At 46.8% G+C, this 17388-nt stretch overlaps 1 protein-coding gene across 8 annotated transcripts in view; it reads right to left on the minus strand.

Annotated features, from left to right (window-relative positions):
- KCTD1 (potassium channel tetramerization domain containing 1) overlaps positions 1 to 17388 on the minus strand; it is a 100211-nt gene that overhangs the window by 52167 nt on the left and 30656 nt on the right. Inside the window, exons 1-3 of one of the 8 annotated variants that reach the window (XM_038127408.1) lie at positions 15957 to 16130; positions 15613 to 15757; positions 15293 to 15535 (exon numbers count right to left, since the gene is read on the minus strand). The exons of 2 other annotated variants lie outside the window; for them this stretch is intronic. In XM_038127408.1, coding sequence (XP_037983336.1) covers positions 15293 to 15451 — 159 coding nt within the window. In that variant the 5' untranslated portion in view covers positions 15452 to 15535; positions 15613 to 15757; positions 15957 to 16130. Of the gene's footprint in view, positions 1 to 12814; positions 14756 to 14896; positions 15197 to 15292; positions 15925 to 15956; positions 16131 to 17388 lie in introns of those variants that run through there. 5 more of the 8 variants (XM_038127399.1, XM_038127400.1, XM_038127403.1 and 2 more) reach the window with 5 other exon arrangements.

Consider the following 17388-nt stretch of genomic DNA (forward strand, 5'->3'; position numbering starts at 1 on the left):
GATGGAGAATCAAACTGCTATTTTTCACGATTAGTGAAAGACACAGAGTGTAGAAATTTGCCCATTAGTCTTGTTTTTCCACTGAAATTGGTACAGGAGTCTGCTGCTTTGAGGTAACATCACATCAACAGCCTAGCAGACCACCCAGGCAAAAAGTGCACCACTGGCAGAGCAAGCTTCCTCTTGTGGCTGTCGCCCTGTCCTGCTAGTCAGGAGCTCACCTGTGGGGCAAGAGCAACTCTTCACCACCTAGGCTGCCAACAGCAGGGACAACCAGCACGAGTTCAGTAGCTTCCACTGCAAGCATACTTGCCCACTAAGACCCAGACTGAGACTGCTAATTTTCTCACAAGTCACCAAAAAATGTGCTTTAGGAACAGGTAACACACTTTCCATTTTTTACAGATGGGGACCTTTTTCCCCACTTTTTTTTACAATTTTCCCTAGTGCAGCCAGAATAATATCTCTGCCATCTATCCTGTATCCTGCTTACAGCCTTCCATTAGCTGGTCCAGCATCTCCAACACTGTCATCTCCTGTGTCTTAAAACACGACTTACTTTGGTGGCACTGTCCCACTGGCATGCAGGCAGCACGCTTGTTGCCCCAGGGAAGCATGATGCTGTGGTGGCCACTTTTCTCCACAGTTAAACACAATTTTCAAGTCACAAAATGGCCAGCATATTTGACAGTTTCTCCAAAGCCCATTCCTTATACAACTGTGCTCAAAGCATCCTCCTATTATTGTTAAAAAAGCAGATATTGCTGATCAGATGAACACTTCCCCTTGAATAAGTTTCTTATAAAATGCACAGTCATGTATCTTAATATAGCTGCATATATAAAGCATGAAAGCAGGCCCTGTAAATATTGATTTGAGCCTCCTACTCATGTAGACGCATAGCCAGAAACTTGACAGAAGAGATCATAAAAGTTTAAAATATATTTATGAAAAAAGTGGAGTACAGTATGATAGCAGCTTAACTTCTTCTCAAGAATGGGATGCTGAAAGCTAGCACCCAGCCATCTACCTACCAACAAGAAATTCCTGACTTCTCAGAGCAGTGACACTGTGTGTTTCCTTAGGGGAAAAAAAAAACTAAAGTGTTTTGATCAAGCACACCACCGAGGCATTTAAGGTTGTCATGTAACATGAACTGACTACACAAGAGAAATTCAGGCATTAACATACAGAGAATAGACTAGCATGCACAAGTCATTTTGGATGCAGACAGCTATTCATGCAAATAATTCAACAATCCTAGTATTCCACTAGGAAACTGTGAGTCAGATAAACATGGGTAAAACATGACACTCCAACTGTCTCCCCTCGACCCCATACACTTCCCGAGTGCCCTCCCACCACACAGTGGAGCTGCTCTCCCTGTTTGGCATCCAGGTGGGATGAAGCTGTCTTTGAAAGCAGGAACCCACCGGGGTTCTCCTCAGGAATTTTATGAAGTAGCTCAAGGATTAAGAGAGTTTAGGACTAGCTTCTACAGTGCTCTGATCAAAAACATGCTTTCCCAACTTCTTCAGTGAGCTTTAATAAGATGCGAATGAGAAATTGATCTGGACACTTTAGTTAACAAGGAGTATTTCAAGTAGCTTGAGGAAACTACTTTATTGTCCATTAGGCATAAAACCAAACACAATGCTTACAGGCCATTTTACCACCGTGCTGACAGCAGATTTCTTTCAGAATACATACCCGAGAACCAAGGCTTACTACAATACAAAACTCTACAGGAAACCACTGTTTTAAATTTCACATTTTTGAAGGTTAAGGAAAAAAACACTTTAGATTTTAGTTCCCCTAAGAGGCAATAATACAACGCACTTAAATGAAGTCCCACTCACTTTTTTTTAAACTCTAAAGTTGAAGAAAACTCAGACTTCCCTCCCTGCCCCTTAACTGTTATTTTATATTTTCCTCTAGCTTTTCTACTTTAAAGAAAAACATGCATAGTTCTTCCTTGCCATCCCTCTGGGTCCATCATTTCCTTGATCCGATTTTGTTTCAGTGCACCTACTAAATTTGTTATTTAGCATTAGGAAAGAAGGATGTTTTTTCCCCTAATTTCTTCCTCCAATTTTAGCCCCTCTCCTCTCCAAACAGAGACATAATTTTTTACTCCCTGAATCCATTAAACTAATCCAGCAGAAGCACACTGGCATACAGAAGTTAATCTAGTTCCCGAACTGATATGCTGCAACAAGATAGTTGGTAAGGTATTCTCACCCTGCTTTTCCTCTCCTTCTTATTTTCCACTTCAACTTATTAATTCCATCTCTTTCTTCTCACAAAGTAATCATGCTCTGCCTTCAAAATCCTGCTATCTCAGTTATTTAACCTTTCTGGCCTCCTGATAGTTTGGAAAGCTCACATCTGCTCCTTTCTCCTCCTAAAATCTAGTCCCTTCAGACAAAGTAAATAACAGCTATTTCAGACAACTATCATTAACGTTAAAGACAATTAAAGCTTTTCAGGGTGGGGCTTTTTTGGAGCTTTTTGATTTTTCTTAAGACTGGGGTGAGGGGGAAGACATTTTAATTTTTCCTTCTAGCATTAGTTCCCTTTTTGGGAGGAGAGCCTGAGAAGACCCACAGAACCCCTGAGCCACAGGCGGGGCTGCATGGCCACTGCTCCAGCAGCAGTGCTCCTGTGGCTGGAGCCTGAACCAGCTCCCTGCAGGAGGGATGGGGCCACGGAGGGCACTGCCAGCCCCTGTGCCAGGCCAGGGGCAGCTGCTGACAGGGTTAGGGTAGCTGGGTAGCTCTGGCAGCTCTGCCGCTGGTAATCTATGCAGAACAATGCCACAACACCACTGCATTTCACAGCAACTAAGCTGGCAAGATCATAACCCTGTAGCAAAAGAAGTGTCCAGTCAAATCAGTCCAGCACTTTACAGAAATAAAAATGCCTTAATAAGTTAGAACAGTCAGCTGAGTTACCAAGCAGGAGGAGGAAGAGGAGTGTGTTTTGCTGTTTTAGCAAAAATTTGGACATAGGCCTTCTATATTAAAAAAAATAATTCTAATCTATTTTATTTTTTTCCTGAAAAGATACAGATTTGACCTGATGCTTTTGTATCTCTCAACAATTAAAACAACATACACAAGCTCCTGAATATTTTACACGGCAATCACAGTTACTACCATATCATTATCCTGTACTGCAAATCTAGCCTACTATTAGTCACAATCCCAATTATATCCACTGGCAGTCTGGAAGCAAATACACTGAGACTGAGAAAAACTGAGTGGTTAAAATTCTACTTTAGCACAAGAAGGAGAGATCTTTTCTTAATGAATTACCACAATAAACTCTGAAGTCTTGAATTATCTTCCTCTGTACCATGGGGATAATTTTGCCAGTTACACAGTAGTGTAGTGCTACTTCCATACATCAATACAATGCATTAGCAACTCAACTAATACTATATTTAGTATTGATCACTGTACATTCTACATGTCTTGCTCATTTTGACACATTTGTACTTCCTAGCTAGAATAAACCTCATTTTCCTTAGCTTTTTTTTTAGTTTCTTACTTTTGATACTTTCCAATGCCTAAACCTGAAGAGAACAGCTTGTATCTAGAGTACTGCCAGTGGAAACAAACAAACAAAAAAATTGTATTCAAGTGCATTTCAAAAGTAACACACTAAAAGTCTCCCAAAAAAGGTAACTTACAAAGACTTCTAAGAGATAAAACCAGTAATAAGGTTACTTTGAAAGTGTGTCAAATACCCCAAAAGGAAAGCAAAACTAAAAGTTCTGAAAGGACATAAAAGTTATTTTTGCTTTTCAAAAATCAAACTGTAACTGTTTTACACATACTGCTCTGGATTGGCAGCAGCTTCAGAAAGCCGATTTTGCAGCAGTTTGAGGCTGACACCAAAACCACGTTAGTCCCATTCTGCCTATTTTATTTTCAAACAGTACTTGGGGGGGGAGGGTGGGGGGAAGCAGATTCAAAGGCTGAGGAATTTTGCATTGCCATCCCTGCTAAGGAATATAACTTCTTCAAATGCTCATGCTGGAGAAAAAAGAATCATACTCTTACCAGATTCAGTCAGTTCTAGAGAACTTAAGTTTTGCTCACACGGTTTCATGGACCACAAAGCTTTGCCTTATCTGTTCTTCTTCAAAGAACAATTACTTTTCTATTCCCAAGTCAGTCAGTCACTGATCAGTGTGTGTTTTTCAGAGAAAGTGTTTTGGTTTTGTTTTTTTTTTTTCCCCAAGAAACTCTATTTTCAAAGAGATAATCAGCAAGATACATACTTCAGCATTACTAAATTAAGAGACAAGAGAAAATAAACCGAAAAGCTCAAGAGGTGGTTCTGAACTGCTGATTAGTCAAACTGTGCAAGCTTACAGCATCTTATTATTTCCCCCATCCCTTAAAAAGCATTTTAAAAACTTGAGCAAAAACCTGGTCTTGCAACAGTCTAGGGAGAGCTTGCAGAAACTACTGTATCATGACATTTTCTAAACCCAAGATGGAAACTAGTACTGATCAACTTGATAAAAGCCTACAAAAAGCATCACCACAAACAGCCAGTTATCACTGTCATATCTGAGATAAGGAGGAATAGCATGCAAGTTTTTTTTGTGACTAGCCAGTGCTGCTAGTTATAAAATCATTAGAAACACAGGGAAACCCTCAAAAAGGCAATCAGTTGAAGCAGGCTCCCTCTTTATCTGAATTTCAAACAGTTTGTACTACAGCCATAGGATTCTGTTAGGACATCTGTGCTCCCGTTTACACTTTCCAACTTGTCAACCCAACTCTCAGCTAGGTCCTCCCAGTTTGGCATCAGAAGTAGATGGGTTAATTACAGCACTTCAGATGACTCGAATTCTTCTGAATGGGGCGATTTCAATACAAGGGAAGGAATTTATCAGGCATGTCACAGGTGAAACTGCCAGCCCTTGTTAAGAAGGAAGGAAGGAAGCTATTTAAGTCGACTTCATCTTCCTTGCTTCTACTCTTCCCCACATTTCAGACAAAAGGTCAAAAAGAGTCTCAAGCCATCCCAAACAGAAATGAAGTGAGGAGTGCAACACGAGCGGATTTCCCCTTCTCTTTCACGCTAAACCCACACACCCATGCTCCCACCCCCACACTGCCCAGACACACCACACGCTTCTGCTGCTACTTCTCCAGGGCAGCTTTCAACCAGAGGATGCTCAGAAATTAACCACTGGTGCTACTGAGCCCAAGAGTTTCAGTGCTGTCCCTTGGTGTGCACTGCAGACACCTCACCCATGAAACAACAGCTCTCACCAGCAAGCTGAGGACAAGCTCCCCATCCGGTCACCCTGCATCAGAGTAAGAGCTCAGTACAACTACACTGGACTTGAATGACTCAAAGCCAAGGCATCAGACACAGGATGCTGCCCTTACTGCAGACCGACCTCCCTCTGCCACTTTTGAAGCCTCCTAGAACCATTCACAGAAAAACCAACAGCAGCAGAAGAAGCAGCTAAAAATATTGCTGTGGTGAGTAAAAGCTCAGGATTCAGCTGAAGGGTGTTGAGAAATCACTCTTGAAATTTTTCCAGCAATCTCTAATTTTGAATACCCATAAGCAGACACACGCACACAAAAAAGGCTTAAAAGAAGGTGTTTTAGGGAAGTCGTACATTGATGCATTACATTTCTGACAGGCTGACACAGAAGTACCAACAGAGTACACACAGGTGCCAATTTGCAGGGGAGCCCGAGAGCTGTGGCTCCTTCATTAGAGCTACGAAGCAGAAGAGTCTCAACTACACATGTTCCTCTTCTTCTCACTCCTGATATCAAAAACCAAACTAAAACAAACAACAGCATCATCAGACCTGGTCCCTGGGCACTTTGAGGAGGAGAGTGAGAAGGGAAGCACTGTAGTAGAGTTAAGCTCAACTCAGAAATCACCCCAGCACATCCACAGGACTTTTTGGATAAGGAAACAGGAAAAGGAATACCAAAATTCCTTTGGAAAGGAAAGCCAAAATTCAGCTTCACACCTTGCCTCCTGTAAGGAGTTTTCTGCTCTCTTCCCTTTACACAAACAAATGCTCCAGCTTGTGTTACCTGAACAGCACCTACCAAACAACCTCCCTTCCACCACAAGCTACTCTCACTACCAAAACAGCTCTACTCTGTCCTCATCTCCTACACCCACCTTGGGGAAGGATTGGTTTCCTACAGCTGGTGACACTGTTTGAAAAGAAGTGATTACCTCTTTCCAGAAGTCACACAATAACGCATTATATCCATATTACGTGACCTCTTTTAAGTGCCAAGAACACTGCAAACCACATCAGAACACTCAGGCTAGGATTTGAAGAAAGTCAGAAGGCCCAAGGAGGTGCTAGCTCAGAACTGTGCTATATGGAGCAGATGTGTCCTAAACATACAGTGAAAAAAAAAAAAAAATTGGTAAAGTGGATGGGGCTTTAAAATATCATTCAATTTCCATTTCATTAAAATGATCTGTCCAAGCTACAGAAGTGTACTCGTGCACACAAAAGGTGAGCTTATCAATGAACTAAGAATTTATTGGAAATGTTTATAATACATTTGTGCACTACAGTTTTGATTATTTTTGAAACTAGAAGTTGTATTAAGAACACATCAAAGACACATGTTCTCATCGGGGATTAAGTCCTTAGCAAGTTTGAAGGTTTTCAGATCAACTAAAACTGGCTGAATGCAAAGCATGTAAATTTCTAAAAGCCCAGAAAAGCCATTTTTCCTTGTTGATAATCCCCAAAAAACAACCAGAACAGAATTCAATTGTACATCTTCCAATGTTACTTTCAGATCAAGGTATTACGAGAAGTTCCAATCCCTTCCTTATTCCCCATTCTAATGCCTAGAAGATTCTGAAAGCATTCCCTGGAAACATGATTATATATTTTTACTGTCTCAACACTAATAAATCTCTTCCACATCAGATAAAATGCAGTTACCAACACTTGTCCCTTGAATCCAAAATATGATAAAAAAATTATCTTGCACATACATATTTGGCTACATGCCCTTAACAATTTCCTTCTGAAAAGAAGGGTGCATTTGTTGCTTCAGAAACAGAAAAGCAAAATGATAAGAAAGGACACAGGGAAAAGGATGAACAGAAGGGTTTCGAAAGTGGCTGAAAATCTACAACATCTCTAATTAGGTTCCAGCTTCGAACACAATAGTGGGGGTACCATGGCCTGTTATCAAGTTTATAGCCAAGGGCACAAGACAATACAACCCCACATTCAATTTAATTACAGCCTATGGCTTTTGCAGTAGTGGTATGTTTCAAAGGGTTTAAGCACTCATTTATTTCTACACCATACATGAAATAAGGCAGCTCCCTGTCACACAGACTCACCAATTAGACTGAGCAGTTTCTGATCTCTTGCTCTCTAGAAACAGAGCAGTGGGCAATGGGAAATCTTTTACAGGATAATCACAGAATACTTTTTATGTTAAAAAAAAAATCAGCTCTCTGCTGCCTTTAAGCTTGTGCATTTTATCTTTGATGTGCATAGAGTACCAACATAGTAATTTCAGATTCTATAGGATGTAAAAGACTGTCAAAATACAGCAGCACCTTCAGTGATGTTGGTTTTTTTTCCTCCTTATTGTATCACAAAAGTCATATTCATTTGAGCTACAAGGAACTGGTCACCTCTTGCATTCCTGCCATTGCTGAAGGCTGGACAAAACAAGTTCTTCGACCAGCTCATTTGATGCAACTAAATAAAATTAGTCTAACATCTAAAAAGGAAAAATATTTTGAAAAATTAAGTGATAGTAGAAATCACCAGCTGAAATAGTTGCGCAATTTAATGCCTCCAACATATCATGCCAATGCAACCAAGAGGATCTACAAAGAGAGTATTGGACCTTTAGCTCCACAGCCACCATTCTAAATGCATGTATCAAAACACCATTCTTGGATCTGCTCTGAAATACTCTCCCAAGTCACCTTAAATCAACTTCCTAACAGCTAATTCAACATGGAACAACCTCAGCCAAGGAAAGAAAAACCAGTTCCCTTCATTCTTTCCAGTGCATGTACTGCCCCCAAAGCTGTATATAAGATCACTATGCCTAATCTCTATTCTGCTTGTCTTGTACTCATCTTGGAAAACACTCACATGCCTACCAAGCTTCATGTTCATTATAAGGAATGTGTCCCAGGATATCCTATTTTCTTAAAAAGAAAAACCCTATCTCTCTTCAACAATCTTTAGAAGCAGTCACTTACAAACAACACTGACTTCCACCCGTAAGAGCCATAGCCAGGATTCCTGCATTTCACTATGGAGATTGGTAAGAAAGCTCTGGGGACCATACTTGACACCACTACTACTTTATCCCCCTGCCCTCCAAGGATTTCAGAGCAATTTTCATGAGTATTAGGTATAATAGTCCCTTCTACAGATCTACTTTCCACATCTGTAACTTAACAGAAGATCAAAAAACCTTCCTCACTAAAAAATCTGTAACAAAGTAACAAACAGTAGCCTCAACGGTAGATACAATTTCTTAAACCAGAGATTAAAGTTTCTTTAACATTTTCCTTCTACAATTTTAACCTCAGTGCTTCTTTTAAAAAAGACACCTAGCAAATTCCGGATTTTCTTGCAACCTGGGATAATCCAGTGATCGAAGAGAAGAGCGCTAACTATGCAATAGGGCAGCCAGCACAGCACTAACCTCTGAAACCTGATCAATAGCAGTACTGTCACAAGAACTAACAAGGTCTTTAGCAGTCATCAGTCTTAATAGCCACTGTACTTCAAGCCCTTAAGATAGGGATATTGCTGCATCTATTACCCTGGTAGAACTAAAGCCTAGCATCTTTACACCACTGTCCTAAGCATCCTTCCCTGAAGCTACCTGATGAGCTCTCCTGCCCTGCATGCTGGGGAAGCACCTACCAACGATGCTGGTCAGAGTACTAGAGACACTTGTACAAAACACAAATCTATTTTGTGGCCATTTAAGGAATGTGCAGGATGTTCCCAGGTCAGATTCTTATTTGCTTCCTCCAAAATCCAAGACTAAAAAGGGTTAGACTTGTTAGCTACTTTTGATTTGCTCCCGGTTGTGCCTACTGTCCACTCATATTCCTCACGTGCTATTGTCCTGCCTTCTTTTGCAAAACCTGCAGCCAGAACTAGATTTCTGGTTCAGGTCAAAGTAAGCCCTTCAAATAGAATGTGAGGAAATGAAAAGGCATATGCCAGATCAAAAGACAGCAAAAAGGGCAACTCTAAATTTAAAGCAGAAGGAAAAAAAAAAAAAAAAAAAAAAAAAAAAAAAAAAAAAAAAAAAAAAAGAAAAAGGTATTTCAAGATTCCCCAAAACAGCTACAACAAATGCACATGGCTCAGGTTTTAATGACCAAGCTTTCAGTAGATATCTTAATAGCTAATGAATTCTTCACAAACAGGCCAGAGAAACACAACTGAGCTACAGAACAAATGTAACCAAAGCATTTGCAAGTGACAGGCAACTCTCCTCCCCCCAGCAGAGGCCAAACTATTTTCCTACACCTATTTTTGGGTATTACTACTGTAGTAAGTTCAGCATGTACCAGATCTATAAAACCCAAAAGCTACCACCACATTGTAGCATCAAAAGTTCAAGCTTTAGCTATTGTTCATCTTTCAGCAACATGGGAGATGAACAACAGCCAAATTACATCTCTCTGTCATCAACTTGAACTGAAGTACTGCTGTCAGTGGCAGGAAAATTGCTACACTTCAGAGCAAATAAGGACTGAAAAGAAAGTTGTGCCATGATGGCAGTGCTGTATGCTTAAAATACACTATAAATGCTGCTCTTAAGGCTAAAACCTAAAGCAATAGTTGGATCAAGATGAACATTTAATGTACCTTTCCTGAGCTCTGGAGGAGGTTCCTACAAACTCGGTGTTGAAAAGACAATTCAGGGCTAAAGGAAAATTGGGAGCTACAACACAAAAGCATAGAATTAACATTCTTGCTCAGACAGTCAATGCAAACTGAAGACACCCCATTTAGTACTTTAATTTTCCACACTTTACTAAATGCTATTAAAAAAAAAAAAAAAGAAAACCAAAACTCACAGTATAAAGTATATATGCTAAGAAACCCACACATTATGCCACTACTTTTTCAACAGAGTATTGGACAAATCCATGAGTTCTGCACAATCTGTCCCCTGGAAGACTAATTACAAAGACAACCAATAAACCACAAACTTATGACCTTCATGTTTTCAAGGAATCAGTAATATTTGTCAACAGTGGAATTTAGTGTCATGGTACTTGATGAGATATATTCAGTAAAAAGGCCTAGAAACTCTTTGTTTATAATTAAGCAATAACGATTGAGGGCCAGGGCATTTCCTGGGGATTAATGACCGGGCTGGGAGAGCCAATGGCTTGAGGCAATGCCTTGGGCCATTAACCTCAGCCAGTCATTAATTTCCCCAGGAAATGCCCTGGACCTCGATTAGTGTAAGTATCATAAAAGGTAGCTAGAGAGAAAAAGTTTAGCATTAACAGTCTCCCAAGGAAATCCATTCCACAGCCAGTATTTTTTCATTTTGTCACATTCCAGAAGTGCATAAGTTAAAACTGACACAAGAAAAATTGGTGATGAAAATGGGAAAAAAAAAAGAGAGACATATTTTTTTCTGTTAAACATTTAAATTAATGAGGTTTGCAGCAAAGGCAAGATTCAGCCACAAAAGTGAGTGGGCACCTTGTTTAACTCATGAAATTATGAATGGAGGTGAATATTTCCATGTAATTACTGATAAAACTCACATTGTCTGGTTCTATTACCCTTGCTGATTGCTCATTTTCTTTCTTGATACACTTAGGAAGACAGCAGATGCTTGTGTACTCTAGTTTAGCTATTCCTCCCTTTCTCCCCACAGCCCCCAGCTAATGAGAATTACAGCTCCGAACGCTTCCCGTAGGAAGAAGCTCAGCTTTGCAACAAACACTACAGCAGCTGGATTTCTCCTCACCTAAGCTTCATGAAAGTGCGAAGGGATTTGTGAGCCAGGGTAGAGACGGAGTTCTCTAGTCTGACAACTGAAAGTACCAAGACACCTCATTCAACAGGTTAAAGATACACACACCCCGTGACCACTGACTGCTCTGCCCAGTTCCCTCTCCCCCTTCCCAGACGCACGGGCAGTGCTCTTCCTAAAAAGCTGAACTGTGCCCGAAGTTTCAAAATTACTTTCAAGATCGTTAAAAGCAAGGGGAATAGGAATCTAGGGTTAAATACAGCGAGGAGCATTAGCTTTTACCTGAAATAATAAGCTAGAACAAAAACATTATCTGCACATAATCAAGCCTCTAAGCCATTCAGAGACACCAGATACACACAGCGGGGGATCAAGCTACAGTACTCCACTGAAGTGGTCCCAAAAAAGCCTCCCTGAAAGAAAGGAGAGGTCACAGGTATCTTAAAGAACATAGATGCTTATGCAGGCATTCACTGGGAGCCCTGCCCTCCCCCTCCCCACCCCAATTAGCCTTCAGGCTGGTTGATTAGTTGGCAAACTCTTTGAAAGGGTCAGTCTGTCCAGAACTGGTATTTCCACTCGGGAAGCAGCTCAGGCATGTCATATACCTGTGCTTGCCCAGCGCCGCACTCCCTGGCTGACTGACGGCTGCGATCCCTGTTATTACTTGACACAAGAATGTCAGAGGGGTTTTGTAATCATGTAGGGCAGCCAGCAGTGAAGTTCTTGCCCGAAACGCGGTATTTTATGGGGCACAACGTAACTGCATGCGCTTTACAGATTTACTTAGAATGGCTTCCAAACTTCAAGCCAATTGCAGAGGGTGCAGTGAGGCTTTAATTGAAGTAATTTAGCTCCGGCGCTCAAACACCCGAGAGGAAAGTACTTTTGGAGGGGATGGGGAGCAGGCAGCAGCACGTGCTGGCACACAGCAGAGGGGGCTCTGCAAGGCACACATTAAGGCACAGCTCAACAGCGTTTTCGACAACACCGTTTTACCTTAACGAAACACATCTAATGAATTTGGGCTCATTCCACAGCTAAGCTGCACCTAAACCCGTTTAATTGTGCTCTTACAGTATATTTCGCCACTATGGTAACTAATGCAACTAAAGCCAATTTGCCTTAAAAAAAAAAAAAGGATCACTGCCAGGAAACAGAGCTATTTTAAATAAACAAATACAAGATGAATGCAATTGCTATATTAACCCTCTTGTTAACTTCTGAAGTTTAAAATTACACCCTCATTACTAGTGTGTAATTGAGTATTCTCCCGGCTGTTTCTTGCATTTGAGGTTATTCAAATAGTTCATTAGCACATCAAGAACACCACACGCACTAATGATACCTGATGCCCCTATCTACTCTTCTGGCCAGGCTTTCATAAGTCACATCTCCCGCAAAAAGAGAAATAAAAGAGGGGGGAAAAGAAATAAAAAGGAGGAAAAGGGGAGCCCATAGGGCTAAGCTGTCAGTGCTACCACTGAGCGGGAGCATGGCAGCACCCAGGCACCAGCCAAGTCCAACACCCAGGCACACAGTGAGTGGCCACTGGACCCGTGGTGGGGCATGAAGAGACTGGGGGGGCAAGTAAGTTGGGTAACTTGCGTCCGGGCTCTTTGGGTGCCTGAAGAGTGAGGGTGACCCAAGAGCCACCCCAATGCTGGCAGTGTGCCTCAGTGCCCAGTCTTGGGGCAAGAAAGGAGGGGGGCAGTGCAGACTATGTGGGACAGGGTGAGGGGTTGCCACTTTTTTTTTTTTTTCTTTTTCCTTTTTCTTTTTCCGGTTACCTGTGTGGGGGTAACAATAGCAGGTGAAACTACTGTGGGTGAGGTGGTGCTTCTGTGCCCATTTGCTTCAGGGAGGAGGTGAGGCAAGGGGTCATGTTTCACTGAGACCACCACCACGGCAGGTGCAGCGGCATCCAGGGGCTCAGCGGGGCGGCGGCAGAGTCTTTTTGGGGAGGCAGAGGGCCCGCACGCATCGCCGCCGGCCGCAGCCCCTGCCGGGAACACTGCCTCGTAGAGCGCCCGCTTGGCCGGGGCCACTGCGGCCGCTTCTGCTTTCACCGGCGCAGCGTCACCGTCTTTGGGCAGCACGTAGGGGTTGGCAGCGGGTGGCCGCGGCCGAGGTCCACCATTGAGGGCGGCAGGGGTGTAGCAGCCCCCGCCAGCGGGGTGGTGGAGGAGGTGGTGGTGGTGGGGAGGGGGGTGGTGGTGGTGGGGTGGCTGCAGTCCTCCCAGCTTGGTGCCAATGCCAGCGATACTGTTGAGGGTGGCAATGGAGACGGCACCAATGCAGTGGTTGGTGTAGGTCTTGGAGAGCTTGGCCGCCTTGGAGAGCATCTGCATGCGGGTACCCAGGAGGTTCTTCCCGATGGCCTTGTTCTCGTACCAGGTGATGTCACCCTCGCTGCAGTGGTCCCGCGGGCGCTGGAAGAAGGCCTTGCAGAGGGGGTTGCGCTTGGAGAGGTACTTGACAAAGCTGGCGTAGGGGCAGAACTCTGTGCCAGTCTCATACATACGAGGCAGGTTCTCCTCGTCGCTGCTCTCCGCCCGCTTCTTGCTCCAGGAGGACGAGCGCGACTTGTGGTAGGGCCCCAGCGCCTTGAAGTAGACGAACTTGCGTCCATCCTCATCCACGGCCAGCCCGAATGAGTCCTCCTCCAGCTCCCGCTGGTTCTCCCGGCCTCGGGTGCAGAAGTACATGCAGGTCTCAAACCAGACCTTGTTGAGGAGCCCGAAGGGGCTCTGGGTGCTGAACACGCTGCACGTGTAGAGCTTGCGGAGGTCGGCGCGGGTGATGGCCTGCTTCTGCACCACCGGCCCGGCGCCCTGCTCCTCCAGCTTGCGGATGACAGCGGCCAGGGTGAGGTTGGCGGCGCGGAGCTCGGGGTCCTTGGTGAGGTCGAGGGTGCGGCAGTAGGGCGGCTCGTTGAGGTAGCGGTTGAGGGAGCTGCGGATGCTGATGAGGGAGGACTTGGAGTAGAGCTGCCCGCTCTTGGAGCGCGCCTCGGCGTAGAAGGAGCGCAGGACCCGGCAGAGCGCCCCCTTGTCCATGGTCTCGAAGTCGGGGCTCTGCGCCTTCTCGCTCAGGTACTCGCGGAAGATGCGCACGGCGTAGCGGGTGGCCAGCCGCGTGTTCTCGCTCAGCCGCGCCCGCTCCGGCCGCTGCAGCAGCAGGGCCGCCTCCAGCTCCGCGTCCTCCGCCGCCCCCCCGGGGCCGCCGCCGCCGCCGCCCCCCGGGGCAGCCGCCGCGGCGCCCCCCGGGGCAGCCCCGACGCCGCTGCTGCCGCCGCCCGGCGTACGGCCCGGGGCGGGCGGCAGCGGCTCCGTCTCCTCCTCGCCGTCCCACTCCAGACCCATCTCCTCTTCCTCCTCCTCCTCGTCCAGCAGCAGCCCCCCATCGGCTCCGTCCTCCTCCTCCTCGTCCCCCGTTATCTGCACCTCCTGGATCTCATCCTCCTCCTCGCCCTCCTCCTCCTCGCCGGCGCTGCAGTAGCGGTGCGGGCGGGGGGCGACGCCGCGGCCGGACGGCCGGTCCCCCGCATTGTTCCCGCCGCCTCCGCCGCGCCCGCCGCCCCCTCCGCCGCCGCCGCTCCACTCTCCGCCGCCGCCGCCGCTGCCAGGCATTCTCGCCATATTGCCGTCTCCCTGCCAGTCCTCGGGCAGGGCGCATGCGCTATATTGGACCGCAGCGCTGGAGCGCTTTTGTGTTTTAATGACCTTCAGCTACCGGGAGGCAAAGCCGGGCTCTTAAAGGGGCCGCGCTCCCACTGGCGGCGGCGGGGAAGGGGCGGGAGAGGTTGGGATGGATGGGGAGGAGGCTGAGTCGCGCTGAGGGGGTTCCGCGGGGAAGGGAGCGGTACTTACCGCGCCCGCCGCTCACCTCGGGTCCGTCCCGTCGAGCAGCGCTGATGGGCGCCGGGCGCGGGGGGGAGCCGCCGGGCAGGTGCGCCCCGGCCCGGAGGTTGCCCCGCCATCCCCGGCGCCCGTCCCACCTCCCCATCCCCGAAAAAGAAAGCACTCCGCGTGTGGAGCAGCTCCTTCGGTAGGGACGGACCGCCACCGAGCTGCTACGACGCCTCGCATCTCCTCATTCCACAGTAACTTAAACACAGACCAAAAAGAAAAAAAAAAAAAAAACAAAAACAAAAAAACAAAAAACGCAAAGCGGAGAAAAGAAAAACCAAACAAAAACCCAAACGAAACACAACCCCCCCCCACACGAAAGACTCGGGCTGTGCCTGTCCGCAGCACGGCTCAGACCTCGATAGGATGCTGCCGGGGAGCGGGCGGAGGACCCGGCCCCGTTCCCCGCCTGCCGTGCTGCCGCGACATCGCCTGCCGCCGACCTCGCACCTTTAATCGGGCGCCCGGATTTCGGTCGAGGGGCTCGGGAGGAGACGGACGCTCGGGGCATTGCATCCGTGCGGCTTGCAGTCCGCCCGGGAACCAGCCAGCTGGTAGCCGCGGCGCTCGCTTGGCTTGCGGGAGCCCCGGCGAGGTTGGCTGCGGAGAGGGAGCAATAAGGACTCGGGGGCTGACGGGCGCTCCGGGCCGCCCTCTTGCTCGCTGGGGCTGCAGACCTTAGGGCAGCCGGAGGGGCCTCGGCCCCCCCGTGCCGCCGCTGCCTCCCATCGCGCCCGCGTTCTTCCTCTGCTCCCCTCTTCCGCGACGGAGCACAACCCGAGGGGACTCCCGCAACCGCGCCGGGCTGCGGAGCCGCCGGACCTAAAAACATCCAACACTTTGCGGGTGTTTTCGCAGAGGGGAGCCCCGGAGCAGCGCAGCGCGGGCGGGGGGCGCGGAGCCCCGGCTCAGCCCTGCCCCTGCCGCCCGCGCCCCCCGCCCCGTGCGCGCCCGCGGGGCGCTCCGTCCCCCGCCCGGCTCTGCCCCGGGAAGGCGGCTGGCTGCACGCTGCCTTCCTTACCCTTCCTTCCCGGGAAGGGTCCTTGGCCGGGCTGGGCTCGGGCAGGAACGAGGGCATAAGCCTACGGCCGCGCACCGCGGGGAGAGGGAGCCTGTCCCACGCGGGACGGGAGGGGACGAGGTGGGTCCCCGCCGGTAGCGCCCCAACTCTCCAAACCAAACGACCCCACAGAACCATACCCCGTGCTATTTAGCCGGGCCATTTCTTTTATTCGGTACGATGAAATAAATATTCATAACGACACCTGAAATTATAGCCCTAATTGCAGAGCTGTTGGCCTGAGTTACCGCATTTGCTGCCTACTCATCCGTAAGAATTGCTCAGCGCCGGGCCCCAGCCGCGGTGGTTCCCTCTGGGGGGGCTCGGTGCCCGCCGGTGCTGGGCGGTGCCGAGCCCCGTGGCCGCCTCCCCGGGGCAGAGACCGACGGCCACGGACGGGGCAGCCCGGACAGCCCCAGCTCCCGCCGTCCGGGGAAACGTGGGATGCCAAAGAAGGGATGTGCAAATTGTCGAGCAAATTAGGCCAATTCGAAATAAATAAGCACTGCGGGAAGAGAGCCTGCCACTCCCGGGAAATAATTGAAGAGAAACCCGGCACTGTTATATTGATGTAAGCCTGGAGTAATTACACGGAGGTCAAAGTTGCACGCACTACAGAAGTTGTGCTCACTCTGTAGTTTGAGAGCGGATTATGTTCCCTCTTAGGTCGATGGCACAGATATAAAATTCCGCTTTTTTTTTTTTTTTTCCTATGAACGTAAGAGGATATAAATAAGGACTTTTTTTTCCCCTTTCCTTGTCATACTCTATCTGCAACCTAATCCTGAAACAAAGTCTCAAAGACCGTCCCACGAGATGGGCCAAATGCTGAAACAGATAGCTAAAACAAACAATACCTTGTTGTGGTTAAAAGCTGAATAGCTCCTTTTAGGAGCTATTACAACCCACCCTAGAAGACAGAGAACTGCAGGGCTTGCAGCATAAACTTCTTTTACAGACATTATTCTTCTTTATTGTTCCTGTAAATGCTAAAAACTACATGATTGGCATTGACCTTTGATTCTGTCTTAAGATCGTGGAAGCCATTTTTTTTTTTTTTAAGACCTTTTCAGAGCCATATGAGAGCAAAAAGGTAATTTAATATTTTTTTTAACTTTAAAAAATACGAACACCAGGTTGACAGCTTCTGTACTTGGATGTTCATTTAATCACCATTTTCTGATTACGGGAGGTGAACTATGTTGACAGACTTGCAGACGAATATGCAGCCCAGTATACGAATAGTAAGTATAAAGGACATAAAGAACTTGCAGTGAGGTTGGAGGGGAAAAATGTATACGGAGCTTCCGTATTACACACATCAACTGGAAGCACCTCAGCAGCCAGGGGGAATTTAGAGAGTAGCAAGTGAGGTGTTCAGAGTACTGCAGGT

The sequence above is a fragment of the Motacilla alba genome, chromosome 2 (genome assembly GCF_015832195.1).
Source record: "Motacilla alba alba isolate MOTALB_02 chromosome 2, Motacilla_alba_V1.0_pri, whole genome shotgun sequence".
Taxonomy (NCBI): Eukaryota; Metazoa; Chordata; class Aves; order Passeriformes; family Motacillidae; genus Motacilla; species Motacilla alba.